This window comes from Macaca mulatta, chromosome 5 (genome assembly GCF_049350105.2).
Source record: "Macaca mulatta isolate MMU2019108-1 chromosome 5, T2T-MMU8v2.0, whole genome shotgun sequence".
Classification (NCBI taxonomy): domain Eukaryota; kingdom Metazoa; phylum Chordata; class Mammalia; order Primates; family Cercopithecidae; genus Macaca; species Macaca mulatta.
Genome location: NC_133410.1, coordinates 157908523 through 157925489, shown reverse-complemented (window position 1 = coordinate 157925489; position 16967 = coordinate 157908523). Strand labels below are relative to the sequence as shown.

General features: G+C 35.2%; 1 protein-coding gene across 1 annotated transcript in view; it reads left to right on the top strand.

Moving 5' to 3' along the window:
• The window catches only part of IQCM (IQ motif containing M), a 407761-nt gene extending 402725 nt beyond the window's left edge, over nucleotides 1-5036 (top strand). The window contains 1 exon segment of the mRNA XM_078002318.1: nucleotides 4921-5036. Coding sequence (XP_077858444.1) covers nucleotides 4921-5036 — 116 coding nt within the window.
• Nucleotides 5037-16967: the final 11931 nt, after the last annotated feature.

Below are 16967 nucleotides of genomic sequence, written 5' to 3'. Positions count from 1 at the left end.
AAAGCAGAAACCCATGACAGAAACCCATGAATAAGTATCTCATGATACTTATTCAATATCATGAGAATAGCATGGGAAAGATTGGCCCCCATGATTCAGTTACCTCCACCTGGGTCCCTCCCACAGCACATGGGAATTCTGGGAGCTACAATTCAAGCTGAGATTTGGGTGGGGACATAGCCAAACCATATTATAAGTGCCTTGGTATACACAGAGAATTGACTCCAGGACCTCCTGAGCATACCAAAACCCACAGATGCTCATGTTTCTTATAAAAGATGATGTAGTATTTGCATATGACATACATGTGTCCTCTTGGATACTTTAAATGTTCCCTAGATTGCTTATAATACCTAATACAATGTAAATACCATATAGATATGTATTGTACTGCATTTTTAAATTTTTGCTTTTTATTGTTCTAGTGTTATTTTTATTGTACTTTTCCAAAAATATTAGATTCACAGTTAGTTGAATTGAAGTACAGAAGGCTGACTATGCTTATATACATTAATTGCCATCTAGAAGTATATTTTGCTTTATGTTGATTATGATAATCATCTGATGCACAGATCCTGATAACCGTGTTAGGTAGTGTGTTCACTTTATTTTTTTTAACTAGATGACTGTGAGTAATATAATAATTGTAGTGTTTTCCTCTCTTGTTTATTTCTTGATTAGGAAATGGAGACACAGAAAGCTCTCAGCTAGTGCCCTTTATATCACCCCATAGCACTTAGCATGAATCTAAACAAACAGGACTCAGTAGATACTCAATGACCTAAATGCTTATTTTATTTTGCAAAATTATCTGTGTTTGTTTTCTTTCCAAGTTGCTCTACAAAGATTAATTTTAAATTGTTCACAGGAAGTAGTCAATAGTGTGAAACGATATATAACCTTGAGTAGGTCATGGAATTTGCATGAAAAATAATAACACGGACTTGCGAATATAAAAATTTGTAGATAATTTAAAAGAAAACATAGGACACAATCATACTTTGAACCTTTGAGAAAAAAAAATCCCATTTCTGAAAATCCAGCCTATAAATTGTGTATTCAGCATATTGTCTATCTTATTTGAACATTTTCACAATTTCAAACCATTTCTTTAAATTGTTGAAATAGAAACAAAAATGTTGTTTCTGATTATTTCCTAATTATCTACAATAAAAATTACTTTCTACGATGCATTCCAATCTAGAAGCTTAAATCTCTAATATTGCTATTTTTACATAAATAATATTTTCCTTCGAAAATGTAGATAAGCAAAAAATATAAGGCTAAATTATAGCTAAGCTCATCATTAATATTTTGGTATTTAATATTTTACATGTGTTTCTATCTGTATAACTTTAAAATACCACTATTATAGGTACTGCTTTTGCATTGAAAACTACATTGTAACACACTGTGGGTCAATAAAATATGCTTTTATGACATATTTTAAGGACCTTTGTTGAAGTTACTTTCCTCTAGAGAGGTTTTTTATTTGTTCTTGGGGACCAACAAACATTAAAGTTATTTGGGATATTTTTGGATCACACAAGTGACATGAACTAGAACACCAAAACAAGGGCCAGCTTTGGGGTTATTTATGATCTCTCTACCCAGCTTATGGAAACAGGGAAATTTCCTTGATATCCCCTTCTTCAGGTTTTTTCATTTTTTCTTCCTTTTTACTTTTCCCTCTCTCCCTCCTTTCCTGCACCCTCCCTACCCCTCAAGCCATGTCTCTCTCTCTTTCTCATTTCCACTCACTCTGATGTCACAGCCCTCCACTGTGGTCTCATTATATACTGTCCACTGTGCTCTCATGATATACTCCGTCTTTTGGGTGGATCCTATGCTTTATTCTCTGTCCCCAACCTACGACCAAAAAAACTGGCTTGGCATTTCAAATATTTACTAAGCGTACTGATTTCACTTTGTTTTTGGCTTTTGCATTTTTTTCCCTCTTTGCCAGCTTAGCAATGAAGTTAAAATACATTTAATAGATTATCCAGGATTTGACTTGTTTTTATCAAAAGGATTGTTCTCTGAGTCTATTCTGCCATATGACAAAAATGAAGGTCAAGAACATTTACTTTGTAAATATTAAAGATTAAAGATGTATTATGTGTACTTATATTTTCATTCTTCCTAAAGGAAATTATCCTTTAAATGTTTATGAAACAATAATATTATAATTGTCAGTGAAATTTCTTTAAAACGCTTATTTTATGGTATCATAGGATAGATAATAATCCAGCAACTATTTTTTAAATACTTATAAACTGTCAGATACATGTCTGTTTTTAAATTAATAAGCTTTTAGTATTATCATTATTCTACTTTTACAGAAATATTGGTTTACAGAAATATTGAATGGAAAGTAGAGTGTTCCCATGTACTCTCACACCTGCATCCCAGCCCTATTAATAGATTCTTCTATTATTAACACGTTGCATTAGTGTGGTACATTCATTACAATTGAAGAGTTGATATTCATGAAGTATTACTTGAAATATATCTTTTGACATATAGTTTTCGGTCCTTTCAGTAACTGAACAAGATAGATATTACCCCCAATTTCAAAAGTAGGAAAACTAAGATTGAGTAACAAACCTGGATTCACTCAGAAATGTTTAAGAACAAGAACTTGGGCCCTTATTTTCACATTTCTTTCTATTTTAATTCCTTTGAGTAATATTATATTTTAGGTATCTCTTGCTTGATGAAATATACACTTGATATTATCAAAGAAATTCATAATAGGAAAGCACTTAATCTGAAGATCTCATTTCAAGAACTAGCATGCATATCTCATGCTTTTCTAGTATAGCTGTGGTAAATTAGGATTAGGACACTAATTCATGGTTGCCTTTCCCTGTGATCTCACTAAGAATGAAAACTACTAATTGTTTTGCAAATACTCTTACTGTGGCCTAATTTTTCAGTTTAAAAATATAACTTTTATTGTGTATGTTTAAAGTAAACAACATGATGTAATGGGATACATATAAATAGTAAAATAGATACTATAGTGAAGCAACATAACCATCATCTCTCCCATTTATTTTGTTTTTGCTACAAGAGCAACTGAAATCTTTAGTGGGAATCCCAAATATGGTACAATTGTATTGCCTGTGGTCCTCAGGTTGTACATTAGATCTCCAGACCTGTTCATCTTAAACATCTGCTACTTTGTGATCCCTGAGCTACTTTCCGTCATTTGCTCTCCATCCTCCACCTCTAGTAACCGAGTTTATTCTCTATGTTTGTGTATTTGACTCTTTTTTTCAGATTCCACATATAAGTGAAATCATGCAATATTTTTTCTTTCTGTATCTAGCTTATTTCAGTTAATGTCTTTCAAGTTCACTCATGTTGTGGCAAATGGCAGGATTTCCTTCTTCTTAAGGCTGAATAATATATTCCATTGTATATATATGCTATAGTTCTTTAATCTATTTTTGTCCACTGACATATCTTGGCTACTGTGAATAATGCTGCAGTGAATGTGGACGTATAGATAATCTTACAAGGTGGTGATTTCATTTCCTTTGGGTATATGCCCAGAAGAGGCATTGCTGGATCTTGTGGTAGTTCTATTTTTAATTACTTTAGGCAATTACATACTGTTTTCTAGAATGGTTACACCAATCTAAATTCCCACCAATAGTGTACAAGTATTTCCTTTTATCCACACTCTTGCTAAAGTTTGTTATCTCTAGACTTTTTGGTAATAGCCATCCGAAGGGGTCTGAGGTGATATCTCATTGTGGTTTTGATTTGCATTCCCTGATGATTAATGGTGTTGAGTACATTTTCATATACCTATTGTCCATTTTTATATCTGTTTTGAAAAATGCCTATTCAGGTCCTTTTTTAATGTGGCCCAATTTAATCTTGTGGTTATAAGGCCTTACTCATTGTGTAATAACAATATGGAGATACATTAACCCAGAAACAATGCCCTGTTTCTTATAACACCTCAAGTCATTAATTTCCTTTTAGCCATGTTGATTGTTCTTCTTATAATTTTAACTGGTTTTTGGCAGCTGGTTATGTTTTTGTTTAATAACAACTATAGGACCTAAACAGCAAATATATACTACCCTATCTGTAAATTATTTCTTTGTATAATGGTGGCCACAGTAAATCTATACCCTTTATTTATTAATTGCAAAGTCATTTTATACATAAAGATGGATCTCTACAAGCAATCTATATGAATAGTGGCTTATGTTAATTTAAATATCATTATCAGAACTGATTACACTGTAATGTAAAAAAGTCAATACTGCTTGTCTTAAAAGCAAACATGTGTTGCATCTAATTTATTTCAAATAAGGTTTTCCCTCAGGGCTGGTAGGAAATTGATTCCAGAATCTCCCTCGAATATGAGAATCTACAGATGCTTAAGTCCTTTATATCAAATGGGTTAGTATTTGCATATAATTTATACCCATCTTCCTATATACTCTAAATCATCTCTAGGTTACACATAATACCTAATACAATAGCTACACACCTCTTCACTCATGTGGATTCAACATAGTACTTGTGTAGCAAATTCAAGTTTTGCCTTTTAGAACTTTGTGAAATTTCTTTTTTTGAATAGTTTTTATCTGTAGTTCATTGAATCCATTGCTGGGGAACCCACAGATACAGAGGACTATATTCTGTATATTAGTGGAACCCAGTTTCACCCATCCCTTCCATCAATGCTTTGGTCTAACAGTAACTTTGAGTCTCTTCGCATGATATATAAGGTAACACACTACACCTGAAGGAAAAGAGCCCAAGTCCAATCTTTTTCATGTTCTAACACAACCATAATTAGTTTCCTGTAACTTATAGAATTTCAAAAGCATGATATATTACTATCATATTAATTGAAAATGTATTAATGTAACTGTATGTTTTGTGTTGTAGTGAATGGACATCCAGTACTCAAACGAGCTAACATCCAGGTTGTTGGAAAGTTGGTGGCCAGTTCCATAAGAGAAAGGAAAATGAGACAACATTATCAGTCATGTAAAGTTGAATGATGTTTCCAACATATTATTACCTGTAATAGTTAAAACTCTCTACCCAAAGAGACAAGTTAATATTGGAGATGGATCAATTCTGTATCAGTAGGAAGAAAGGATAAAAATCTTTGAATATACAAAGAACTTTGACAAGTTTATCTATAATTTCTAGTATCTTTGGATGAACACAATTCATCTGATCTCCTTCATAAAAAAAATCTGTTTTATCATAATGAAGTGAACCTGCATAGTGTCAAGTACTCTCTTCATTAGACTATAATTTATGTTGTTCCATTACCAATAAATAACATAAAGAAACTTTAAAATTCTTATTTCTAAAACTCATGAATCTGGTATACAATACTGTTGGATTCATCTTTTTTGTTCTTTAAAAAGGTGTGATTTTCATTTTATTCTTTAAAAAGGTGTGATGTTTCATTGAAATCATATATGTCAAACAATTTCTTTGTTTTCCATAATGTCCTTTATCATGTAAAGTTTTTGGAAGTGGTTGTTTTAAACTGTGTTAATTTTTGGTGGAGTCATGGTATTATTTTTCCCTACTCATTGCTCACACTAAAGTAAAAAGGTGAGAAGCAATATACAGTATTCTTGAGTTGATATGCCTTAGTGCTGAAAGTTTTTTTTGTTTTGTCTTGTTTTTTTGAGATGCAGTCTGGCTCTGTCACCCAGGCTGCAGTGCAGTGGTGCAGTCTCCGCTCACTGCAGCCTCTGCCTCCAGGGTTCAAGCCATTCGCCTGCCTCAGTCTCCCGAGTAGCCAAGACTAAAGACGCATGCCACCACACCCAACTAACTTTTGTATTTTTAGTAGAGACAGGGTCTCACCATGTTGGCCAGGCTGGTTTCAAACTCCTGACCTCAAATGATCCACCCTCCTCAGCCTCCCAAAGTGCTGGGATTACAGGCATGAGTCACCGCACGTAGCCCCAGTGCCGAAAGAATTTGAAGCAAAGTTTTCTTAAGAATCTTTAATTTAATTTTATCCATCCATCTACACATCCCTCTATTTTGAATGGAATTAGAGAAACAAGTGAGGAACAATAATTGAAGGAAGACAGTCTATGCATAGCATAGAGGCTAGATATGAAAAGAGCTGGGAACTACATGACAAGTGTCCCATTGTTTTCACAGTTTTTACTTTGCATCCATTACTTCTGTAATAGTCTCTTTGATTTTAAACAAACAAAACCACTCAGGTTATTTTTATGCAATTGAGTTTACTATAAGAATACCTATGGAAGTTATTAACTCTTTAGAAAAGCCAGTTACAAGAATCATGTTAAGTCAGGCCTCACCAAAACCAAAATCAAGGTGCACTAAAAATCATGATGAAGCTCTAACCAGAAAATTGTAACAGAGAAACCTTTGATGTGGGGGGAGGAAGTGATTACTAGCTAAAGTTAAAATGTGGAATTTGGCTTAGCTGTGAAATTTAATGATGCATATTCTCCTTATTGATAATTGAATTTTATTTTAAAGCTAAAAGTATTTTTATTTACATACTGAAAAAAGCGGAAAATGCACAACTTTTTAAAAAAGGAAAAAATTACACAAGTTGAATATAAGCATGATTACAAGTCATCAGCCTGCTCCTTTTTAAAACATAATCAGGATAAAAATTTGGCTAGATTTCAACCACTGCTATTCCAAAAACATTAGGAGCAAAATCATGGAGTTATAATGAAAGGCACTTCCAAATTAAATATAAGATTTCTTAATGAGTGTTGTGTAATCACTATTCCAAGTAGTAAATATATTTATAAGAGAAAATTAATAATGTCACAATTACTTTATAAAAATATAAAAGTTGTTCTGATTATGACAGCTTGGGACAGGATGTGGAAGTTCACTTTTCGTTTAATAAAATGTGATTGTTCTTGTTTCGGGTTTTCTACATTTGACTCCTTGATTTTTAGCAAACTGAAGTAAGGCTACTGAATGTCTTTTAGAGGTGTGATCCTACATTAAGTTCAGTAACAATATTTCACTCTAGAGCTGTAGAAGACAGTATAAGGTCATGGAAAAGAAGCCTTCACTTTTCAATAGTCAGTTTCTATATAAAAATTGGCACTTGGTGCTCATCAAAGAACAAGAAATATTGGATATGCTCTAAATGTCCATTGTGTTTTTGAGCCAACTACCTGATGGAAGCCATCACTTATATGCAAATGAACTGTCAATGGCTTGCCACAGTTGGCAATCACTGGACTGTGAAGGGTATGTCTTAATAAAAACTGAAGCTCTTCACAGACTTTGATTTACTGGAAATAAAATAGAAAAGTCCTCTGAGACTACAAAGGACACTTGTTTCAGATAAAACATCTAGACAGTAGCAATATATTTAGGGCTTTTATTATAGCAAAACTGCAAATTAGAATGGAGTGGTGAGAAAGTTCCTGTGACCCAGCTGAATTCTAAAACACTGCTTCTGACTAGAGTAATATGATCTTTAAAATAGCTAAGCCAAATTAAATAAAAGTGCATTAAGGAAAAAAACAGAAACAATGCAAGGTCAAGATTCAGGTTTGTTACATCTTTTAAATTGTCTATGACTTACATATTACGTCTTCTTATAAATCTATCTTTTTCTTAATCAATGCAACCATTAGAATAGTTGAAAGCCAGACTTCTCTGGTCCTGTAACATGGATTTCTTCTCACAATATTCAAATTTAAGAGGATTTTTCTTGCCTATTCATTCCTTTCCCCAACTTCCATCCCAAGCACAAACACAATTGAAATACGGAATTCTGTGTAACTATTAATATTTTTATTGTTTTATTAATAATAATATATTTGTAAAATGCTTTTGAGTTGGCAGTATACTTGTGCACCAATATGAAGCAGCTTGAATATGTAGTTTCCATTTTTATACTAACTACTTTCTCCCAAAGCACAGTATGTTCACAGATGTACATCAGTCAGTGTGGGTTAAAGGCATTAAACAGCAATCCTAACAATCCCATTGCTCACTTTACATTCTAGTGTGAATAGGAATAGGCAGGGACTCTGTTCCATTTTTTAAATTTTTTTTTTCAGACGGAGTTTCCCTCTTGTTGCCCAGGCTGGAGTTCAATGGCCCGATCTCGGCTCACCACAACTTCTGCATCCCATGTTCAAGCGATTCTCCTGCCTCAGCCTCCCAAGTAGCTGGGATTACAGGCATGCGCCACCATGCCCAGTTAATTTTGTATTTTTAATAGAGATGGGTTTTCTCCATGTTGGTCAGGCTGGTCTTGAAATCCCGACCTCAGGTGATCTGTCCCCCTACCTTGGCCTCCCAAAGTGCTGGGATACAGGCATGAGCCACGGCGCCTGGCCTCAGTTCCATTCTTCAGGGCCAGCACTGCAGCCTTTGCACTCAGGCAACAGACAGAAAAGAGAGAGTGTGGAGAAAGCTGACTTTCTTAACCACTTCAATCTGAATTTGGAACTTGTTACTTCTACTCACATTCTAGTGGAGAGAACTTGTCAGCTGGTTCCCTCTAAATTATAGAAGTCTAGGAGATGTGGTCTAGCTTTGTATCAAAGAAGAGAATGTGCCAATTTCTGCCAAAGAAAATGAGTTTAATTCCTCATTGTTTTAGGAAACAAGAAATATTTCAAATAGCTTCACTTAGGCTGTCATAAATCTGATTTAAAATTTTTAGTATAAAAATATCCAAACAATCCAACTTTTCCTAGTTTCTTCTAGTTTCTTCCTAGTTTCTTCGATATTTTGATAATAATTCCCTTGCACAATTCATCAGAAATACTGAAAACTGCTAGCATCAATGTAAAGAAAACATATATATATATATACATTTTTTAAAAGTATTGATAGATACTTTTCCGTCTGGAATGAAGAACTTTGGGTTTTATTTTTGTTTAGCTTTTTTTTGTTATTCAAATACAAATTATATAAAGTAAATAATTTTCAGTAATATGCTGATAATAATAATTTTTCTTATGAAACAACAACAACAATTTTCAGTTTGGGAAATAGGCTATCAGAAACCAATACTTCAAGAACAGTGGAAAGGGACACAAAATGATATCATCTCCAGATTTTTCTATGTAAATGATCAAGAAAAGAAAGGCCAACAAAATTGTGGTAAGGCATGACCGTCTTACACCTCAGAAGTAATTCTTAACTTTATTCCAATAGGTTGAACAATTAAAAAATCTCTCTCCCTCTTCCCTCTTTTTTATGACTTGGAAACAAGTCAGGGGAAGGAAAAAGAGAAAACTAAAAGAAACAAAAATTCTAAATAGATTTGCTAAAAGTTTTGAACAAATGTGCTAGTTTAAATCTGTTGTCTTCAAGATTGCAAGATCTTTCTGGAATAAATCCTTAAACTTCCAAGATTTGGGATCGTTAAACAAATTTCATATAAGATATTTTTAAATTTGTGTGTCTCCTGATTTTTTTGAGAAGTCTGCATATTTTGCTAATTTTCCACATTGTAAAACATGTATTTTCAATATAATAATGATAATAGTACACCAAACACTGTTCAGCCTTCCTCGTCCCCACAGACAACTTTGCTTTAGAGCTTGGTTATATAGGGATAAAGGGCAAGCACAGAGCATTCATCCTACTGGTATACTGCCTGGTAGGGGCCAGGTTCTGAAGTCAGCAGCTGTGGGGTGGTTTTCTGATTCAGTTTCCTGATTTTGGCAAGTGAGTTCTGGGGTAATACAAGGAGTAATTCATGGAACGCCCCTTGCAATCTGTTTCTTCTGCAATCACAATTTTGAGTTGCCTATGTGTCTTAATAAATATCTTTCTGATTAATATAGCTAGTGTTACCCTGTCTTCTCTAACTGAGAATCCTGACTCATAAGTTATCTTTCCTTCCTTCCTTCCTTCCTTCCTTCCTTCCTTCCTTCCTTCCTTCCTTCCTTCCTACCTTCCTTCCTTCCTTCCTTCCCTCCTTCCTTCCTTCCTACCTTCCTTCCTTCCTCCTTCCTTCCTCCCTTCTTTCCTTCCTTTCCTCACTTCATCTTTTCCTCCATTATTATTAAATAATGCTAGTCAATAAAGGCTCTACTAATCAAAATATATTTAAAAGTTAAGGTGCAGTTTTCAAAATGAAGACTTTTGATGTACTCCATAAGCATATGCCAGATATTTGATATCCCAGTATGTTACATTGTTCCAAGCAATCCTAGCTCCACTTTTCCTCTGCATATTACTGCAGCTTCATCTTACTGGAAAGAATATTTGATATCCTAAATAGCATTCCTATAAGTGAATCTCTGTATAAGAACAGGCAGAGATATCAGAAATGTAATTTTATATTTGATAGCAGGATGATTATTTATTTATTTATTTATTTATTTATTTTTGAGAGAGTCTCGCTCTGTCACCCAGGCTGGAGTGCAGTGGCACGATCTTGGCTCACTACAAGCTCCGCCTCCCGGGTTCACGCCATTCTCCAGCAGGATGATAATTTTATAAAACTCCAGAGACTTGACAGTTGCTTATAATTCACAAAAATGAAGAGATGCAATAGGAAGATATTTATCAATTTAATCTCTCTGAATTTTGACAACATGTATATTAAAAACTAAAATATTTGTAAATTTAGTACAATTTCAATGATAATGCAGTTATTCTGGAAGAAACATCTCTCATATAATTATATGACTAACAGAAGAAATATCAGGACTTTGTAATGAGTGAAATATGATTATAACAAAAATGGATGTTGCCTTATGCTTGTGTAGGTTCTATAGATTTTCATTGTAAACCAAGATACATGGCTAATCTGTAAAAGAGCCTGAAAACATACATCTTTAAAACATCACCAGTTTTTCAATCTCAAATAGGTGATTTTCTTGATAAAAGTGCTTTTTAAAAATAAAATTCTCCTGTACTAAAAGAAAAATACCAATAACAAAAAAAGACTGTGAGGATAAAAATGTGAGTAACTATCTTATAGAGTGGAGTAGCTGCAGTAGGTATTACTTACCTAGTCTAAGGCCCTCATTTTACAAAAGTAAAAGCTGAGATGAATAGGATAAGTAAAGTCATTCAACAATTTAGTGCCTGAGCGAGAACTGGCATTGACTTCTGATTCCCAATTCAGTCTTCTTTATCCTATTTTTATGCCTTCCCAGAAGACAAAGTGAGTGTGTATTAATTAACTAGAAGGATGAAGGATCTACAAAATGCAAGCTCAAGCTAGGCAGCAACACAAAGAAACTACACACAACCCACATGATGAATGCCTCTTTCTGACTTCTTCAATAGTCTCCCTTCCCATACACAGAAAAATCTCTCTGGTGTTCTTGCTTACATCTCCCTTTTCCTTGTGCTTTAAAATAGATTAGATAATTTGATCAATTAAGTTGGTTCAAGGTGCTAATGAATCCTCATGGCTTCATGTATCACCTTGTTTGCATTTTAACAAGGCCTGTCAACTCATCATGTATGACTAATGATAAGAGCTTTAGACATCTCACATCTTGTGCAACCCAGTTCAGGGGCATCCTGGTAATCTTCATGTCATATGAATTGACTGCTAATTTCATAGAATTATAAAAGCCTCCCTATATATAACTTTTATTTTGTGTGTTTGTTATGACTTTTTTTAAGTGAGCTTCCTTCCTAGTACGCATCTTGTAACTACACGATTACATCAATACATTACATTATTTCAGGTTTTATCTAGGGAAAATATTTGTTTAATTTTGCATCCCAGGTTAGCTAGCACAGAATCTCTGCATTAAACAGCCACAAATAATTACATTTTTAGAAACACCTCATGTTTCCTTTAGAAGATAATTTACCAATTCTTCTCAACTCTTTTTGCAAAATATTTCTGGATTTGTCCCCCCCCCCCTTTTTTTTTCTTTCTCATTCCAGCATTCATTCTGTTAGTCCAGGTCCTTCTAAGTCTAGACTACTTGATATGTCTCAGAATTGTCTCAGATATAAATATCCTCATTCCTTAATTCATCTAGCATTGTATGGCCCTCCTACTCAAATCTGTTCTATAATCTCTCAATTATGACTGTCTAGACCCTTAGCTGAAGTTCAAATCTTCATGCTTATATCCTGTGCTGCTTACAATGTATCTCCACCTTATTGATCAAACTGCTGACCACCCCAAAAAAGCCATATTCCTGACTTAGTTCATAGCATCAACCCTTCCCTCCCACTTTTTTTCTCTTTGTCTCCTGAAAGTTTAGCTGGTCTTTCTAGGCAACCAGTCCTAGAGCCACCTCCAAAGCTTTCCCAGAAAACTCAGTCATCTTCAGTGCTTTCATTTCCCTTCTGCCAGTGTGAATTTGTCTACACCATTTATTTTTGTTATTAAAGCTATGTTGCACTTATTTGCACTGATCTCACTTTGCTTCACAAGCATTACTTTTAACTCACCAGAAAAAAAAGAACAGTTCCTGAGAACGATTATACCACATGCTTAACACTAGTGTAAGTTTTTCAGAAATTCTTATTAAGATCATTTAAACTAGACTAGTTTACAAAGCAGAGTAGGCTAGCAAGGGTATTATAAAGAAGCAAAAGGCTTTAGTTTTTTTTATACTACAGCAAATTCTAGAAAACACATAGATAGTAACAGGTCATAAAAAGGCAATCAAAAATATAGCATCTAAATTGAGATCATTGTGAGTGTAAAAGGAGTACCAAAAGGAACTAAAATTATGTATTTATTTTTCAACAAGCTAGTTTTATTATACTGGTGAACCTATACAATAGTCACATCCAAAAACATTACAAAAATACAATTTTTTTAAATAACATACATCTATAGGCCTTAATATAATATAGAAAAATGTTTTCATTGAATATTTAAACATTAAAAATTATATAAACAGAATACTTATTCTTGGTATTATAAGGGAAAAAAGTGGATATGTTTTCCCCACTCATCACAAGGTTTATGGCATACACCCTTATAACAAAAGAAAGATTAACAGGAGGAAAGCATAACACAATCATGTAATCAAAGTTTTATGTGACGTGGAAGCCTTCAGAAATGAAGATCCAAAGACCCAGGGAAAACAGCATTTTTATGGTTAGTCTGAGGAAAGAAGTTGATAGCGTGAGGAAGCATGATTAGACAAAGGGGGTTATGATCTAATCATGATAATAACCTGGCGAGAACTCAGCAAGGCCTGCTTGTTCCGATCCTCCTTGGCTTCGCTTTGTAGCACTCCTCTCCCCTGGTACAGGGCGGCAACCCTCTGGAATGATAACCTTTCGACCGACTTTCAGGAGACGTAGGTCAGAGAATTCCTTCATGGCCAGGCTTCACACAGAAAGGCGAGGGAAGGTCAGAGTGAACTTCTTTCTTCTGTGACTTCTGTCAATGTGCTGTATTTTGAGATATCATATTCTGAGCCTTGACAGTATAAATTCCCATTTTTAAATTGCATAATTTAATGAATTACTTACCTGTAGCCCTTTAATATAATGTCATTGGTATGTTTCCCAGATATGGTCTCATTTTCATTTTTTTTCATAAAATTATGTACAGTATTCTTCTAAGTTGCATTTGATGGCTAGAAATTTTAAAATTGTGACACCTTTAATTAAATCTTTTCTTTAGATTATTTTTAGCCAAGAAGCTGGAAAAAAACCCACTTTTTATATATGCAGTAAGTTCAGAGCAAATTCTGCTAAGTGAAGATATTCTTAACTGTAAATATTTTGTGTGTGTTGATATATATATATCAACACCAGTTTATATATATATATATATATATATATATTTCAACCCAAATGTTTTCAGACATATTCACTTTTGGTGTCCTGTTAAGGCATATTCTTTGACAAATACTTTCGCATGAAAAATGTATCAAATATATCTATATCTCTCTCTCTCTCTCTCTCTCTCTCTATATATATATATATATATATATATATAATTTGTTGAATGTTTTACCAACTTCAGGTACTGCAGAATCATTGGCACTGTCAATTTCATTGCATCCAGAACATAATTTGTCAAATTTGTTAAATATTAGAACTCCAATAACATAGTGCTTCTAACAGTCAACATACTTCATTGTGAAATTACAGAATTTCAGAATTACATCTTATATGCCGTTAAAACTACTATTGTTTAATTTGCTCACTTCTTCTCTTGCTTTTATATGGATAAATGTCAGTGTCTTTCTGTTTCCAAGAATTGTGGTTTAATAAAATATTTAAAAGATAGGATCTTTTAACAATGATGTTTATTGTATATTTTTATTAAAAGTTTTATACTGATTCTGAAGAAAAAGAACCCCAAATGTAAACGAATCATGAAAGGTTCACTATCATTGTAGGACTCTTCAGTTGAATTATACAGTAGTTCTTTAAAGGAAAAATATTTCTGAAATCTTTTTCAGATTGATGATGCGCAAGAAAGAAAATGCTTACTGCCAAGCTGAAGTATTACTTCATTTTCAATCTCATCTTCATGTCCTCAACTTTGTAGTAGTTATTCTAACTCTGTTTACAAATACATGTATGTGTGTTTGAAATTTAACAACTCCAGCTTCTATTTCAAGTTATAGAACATTACAGCTTATTTGTATGCAATTAGGAATTATGTATGCACCACAACCAACTCTAGGAATATTTCTGCCCTAAAGATTTCTTGATTTTATAAAGACATTGTTTATATAAAAACACTATTCTTCAAAAATTTTATACTGATATTAGCACTACAAAAACAAAACTTTGATTTTCTATGTTAAACTTTTAAACTAAATTTACAAGTGTTCATTAATGTGCCAAATATTTCACATTTAAGAAAATAAAATTCCTAAAAACTTTTCTTTAATTCCATGGAACATATGAAAAAATAGTATTAGTAGAAGTATCTTAATCTATTATTGTTCTCTAAATAGGATTTGATTATGTTAATGTAATCTGGTTTGTGTAGTGTCTTTCTGCCAAAAAAAGTTAACTCATAACAGCTATTGTTTAACCTGGAGAACATGTTAAAAACAAAGTTGAGGTTTTGCTGGCAACATGGCAGAATAAGAACAGCTCCAGTCTGCAGGTCCCAGAGAGATCAATGCAGAAGGTGGGTGATTTCCGCATTTCCAACTGAGGTACCTAGTTCATCTCATTGGGACTGAATGGACAGTGGGTGCAGCCCACAGAGGGTGAGCCAAAGCAGGGTGAGGCATCACCTCACCTGGGAAACACAAGAGGTCAGGGGATTTCCCTCCCCTAGCCAAAGGAAGCCATGAGGGCCTGTGCCATGAGGAATGGTGGACTCCAGCCCAGATACTGCACTTTTCCAACGGTCTTCACAACCCGCAGACCAGGAGAGTCCCACCAGTACCTATGCCACCAGGGCTCTGGGTTTCAAGCACAAAACTGAGCAGCTGTTTGGGCAGACAACGAGCTAGCTGCAGGAGTTTTATCGTACCCCACTGACACCTGGAATGCCACCGAGAGAGAATGGTTCACTGCCCTGGAAAGGGGACTGAAGCCAGGGACCCAAGTGGTCTGGCTCAGCAGCCCCCCACCTCATGGAGCTCAGCAAGCTAACATCCACTGGCTTGAAATTCTTACTGCCAGCACAGCAGTCTGAGGTCAACCTGGGACACTTGAGCTTGGTGAAGGGACGGGTGTCCGCCATTGTTGAGGCTTGAGTAGGTGGTTACCCTCACAGTGTAAACAAAGCCACCAGGAAGTTTGAACTGGGTGGAGCCCACCACAGCTCAGCAAGGCTGCTGCAGCCAGACTGCCTCTCTGGATTCCTCCTCTCTGGGCAGGACATCTCTGAGAGAAAGGCAGGAGCCCCAGTCAGGAACTTACAGAATAAACCTCCATCTCCCTGGGACAGAGCACCTGGGGGAAGGGGCGAGTGTGGGTGCAGCTTCAACAGACTTAAACATCCCTGCCTGACGGTTCTGAAGAGAGCAGCAGATGTCCCAGCACAGTGTTCGAGCTCTAATATGGGTCAGAATGCCTCCTCAAGTGGGTCCCTGACCCCTGTGTGTTCTGACTGGGAGACACCTCCTAGTAGGGGCCGAAAGACACCTCATACAGGAGAGCTCCGGCTGGCATCTGGTGGGTGCCCCTCTGGGACAAAGCTTCCAGAGGAAGGAAAAGGCAGCAGTCTTTGCTGGTCTTCAGCCTTCACTGATGATACCAAGGCAAACAGGGTCTGGAGTGGACCTCCAGCAAACTCTTGCAGACCTGCAGCAGAGGGGCCTGACTGTTAGAAGGAAAACTAACAAACAGAAAGGAATAGTATCAACATCAACAAAAAGGACATCCACTCAGAGACCCCATCCGAAGGTCACTGACTTCAAAGACCAAAGGTAGATAAATCCACGAAGATGGGGAGAAATCAGCATAAAAAGCTGAAAATTCCAAAAATCAGAGCGCCTCTTCTCCTACAAAGGATCATAACTCCTCACCAGCAAGGGAACAAAATTGGACAGAGATTGAGTTTGATGAATGGACAGAAATAGGCTTCAGAAGGTAGGTAATAAAAAACTCCTCCAAGCTAAAGGATCATATTCTAACCCAATGCAAGGAAGCTAAGAACCTTGAAAAAAGATTAGACAAATTGCTAACTAGAATAACCAGTTTAGAGAAGAGCATAAATGACCTGAGGAAGCTGAAAAACACAGCACAAGAACTTCGTGGAGCATACACAAGTATCAATAGCCAAAACGATCAAGCGGAAGAAAGGATATCAGAGATTGAAGATCAACTTAATGAAATAAAGCAAGAAGTCGAGATTAGAGAAAAAAGAATGCAAAGAAATGAAGAAACCTATAAGAAACTTGGGACTATGTGAAAAGACCAAACCTACATTTGATTGGTGTACCTGAAAGTGACGAGGAGAATGGAACCAAGTTGGAAAACACTCTTTAGGTTGTTATCCAGGAGAACTTCCCCAACCTAGCAAGACAGGCCAACATTCAGATTCAGGAAATACAGAGAACACCACAAAGATA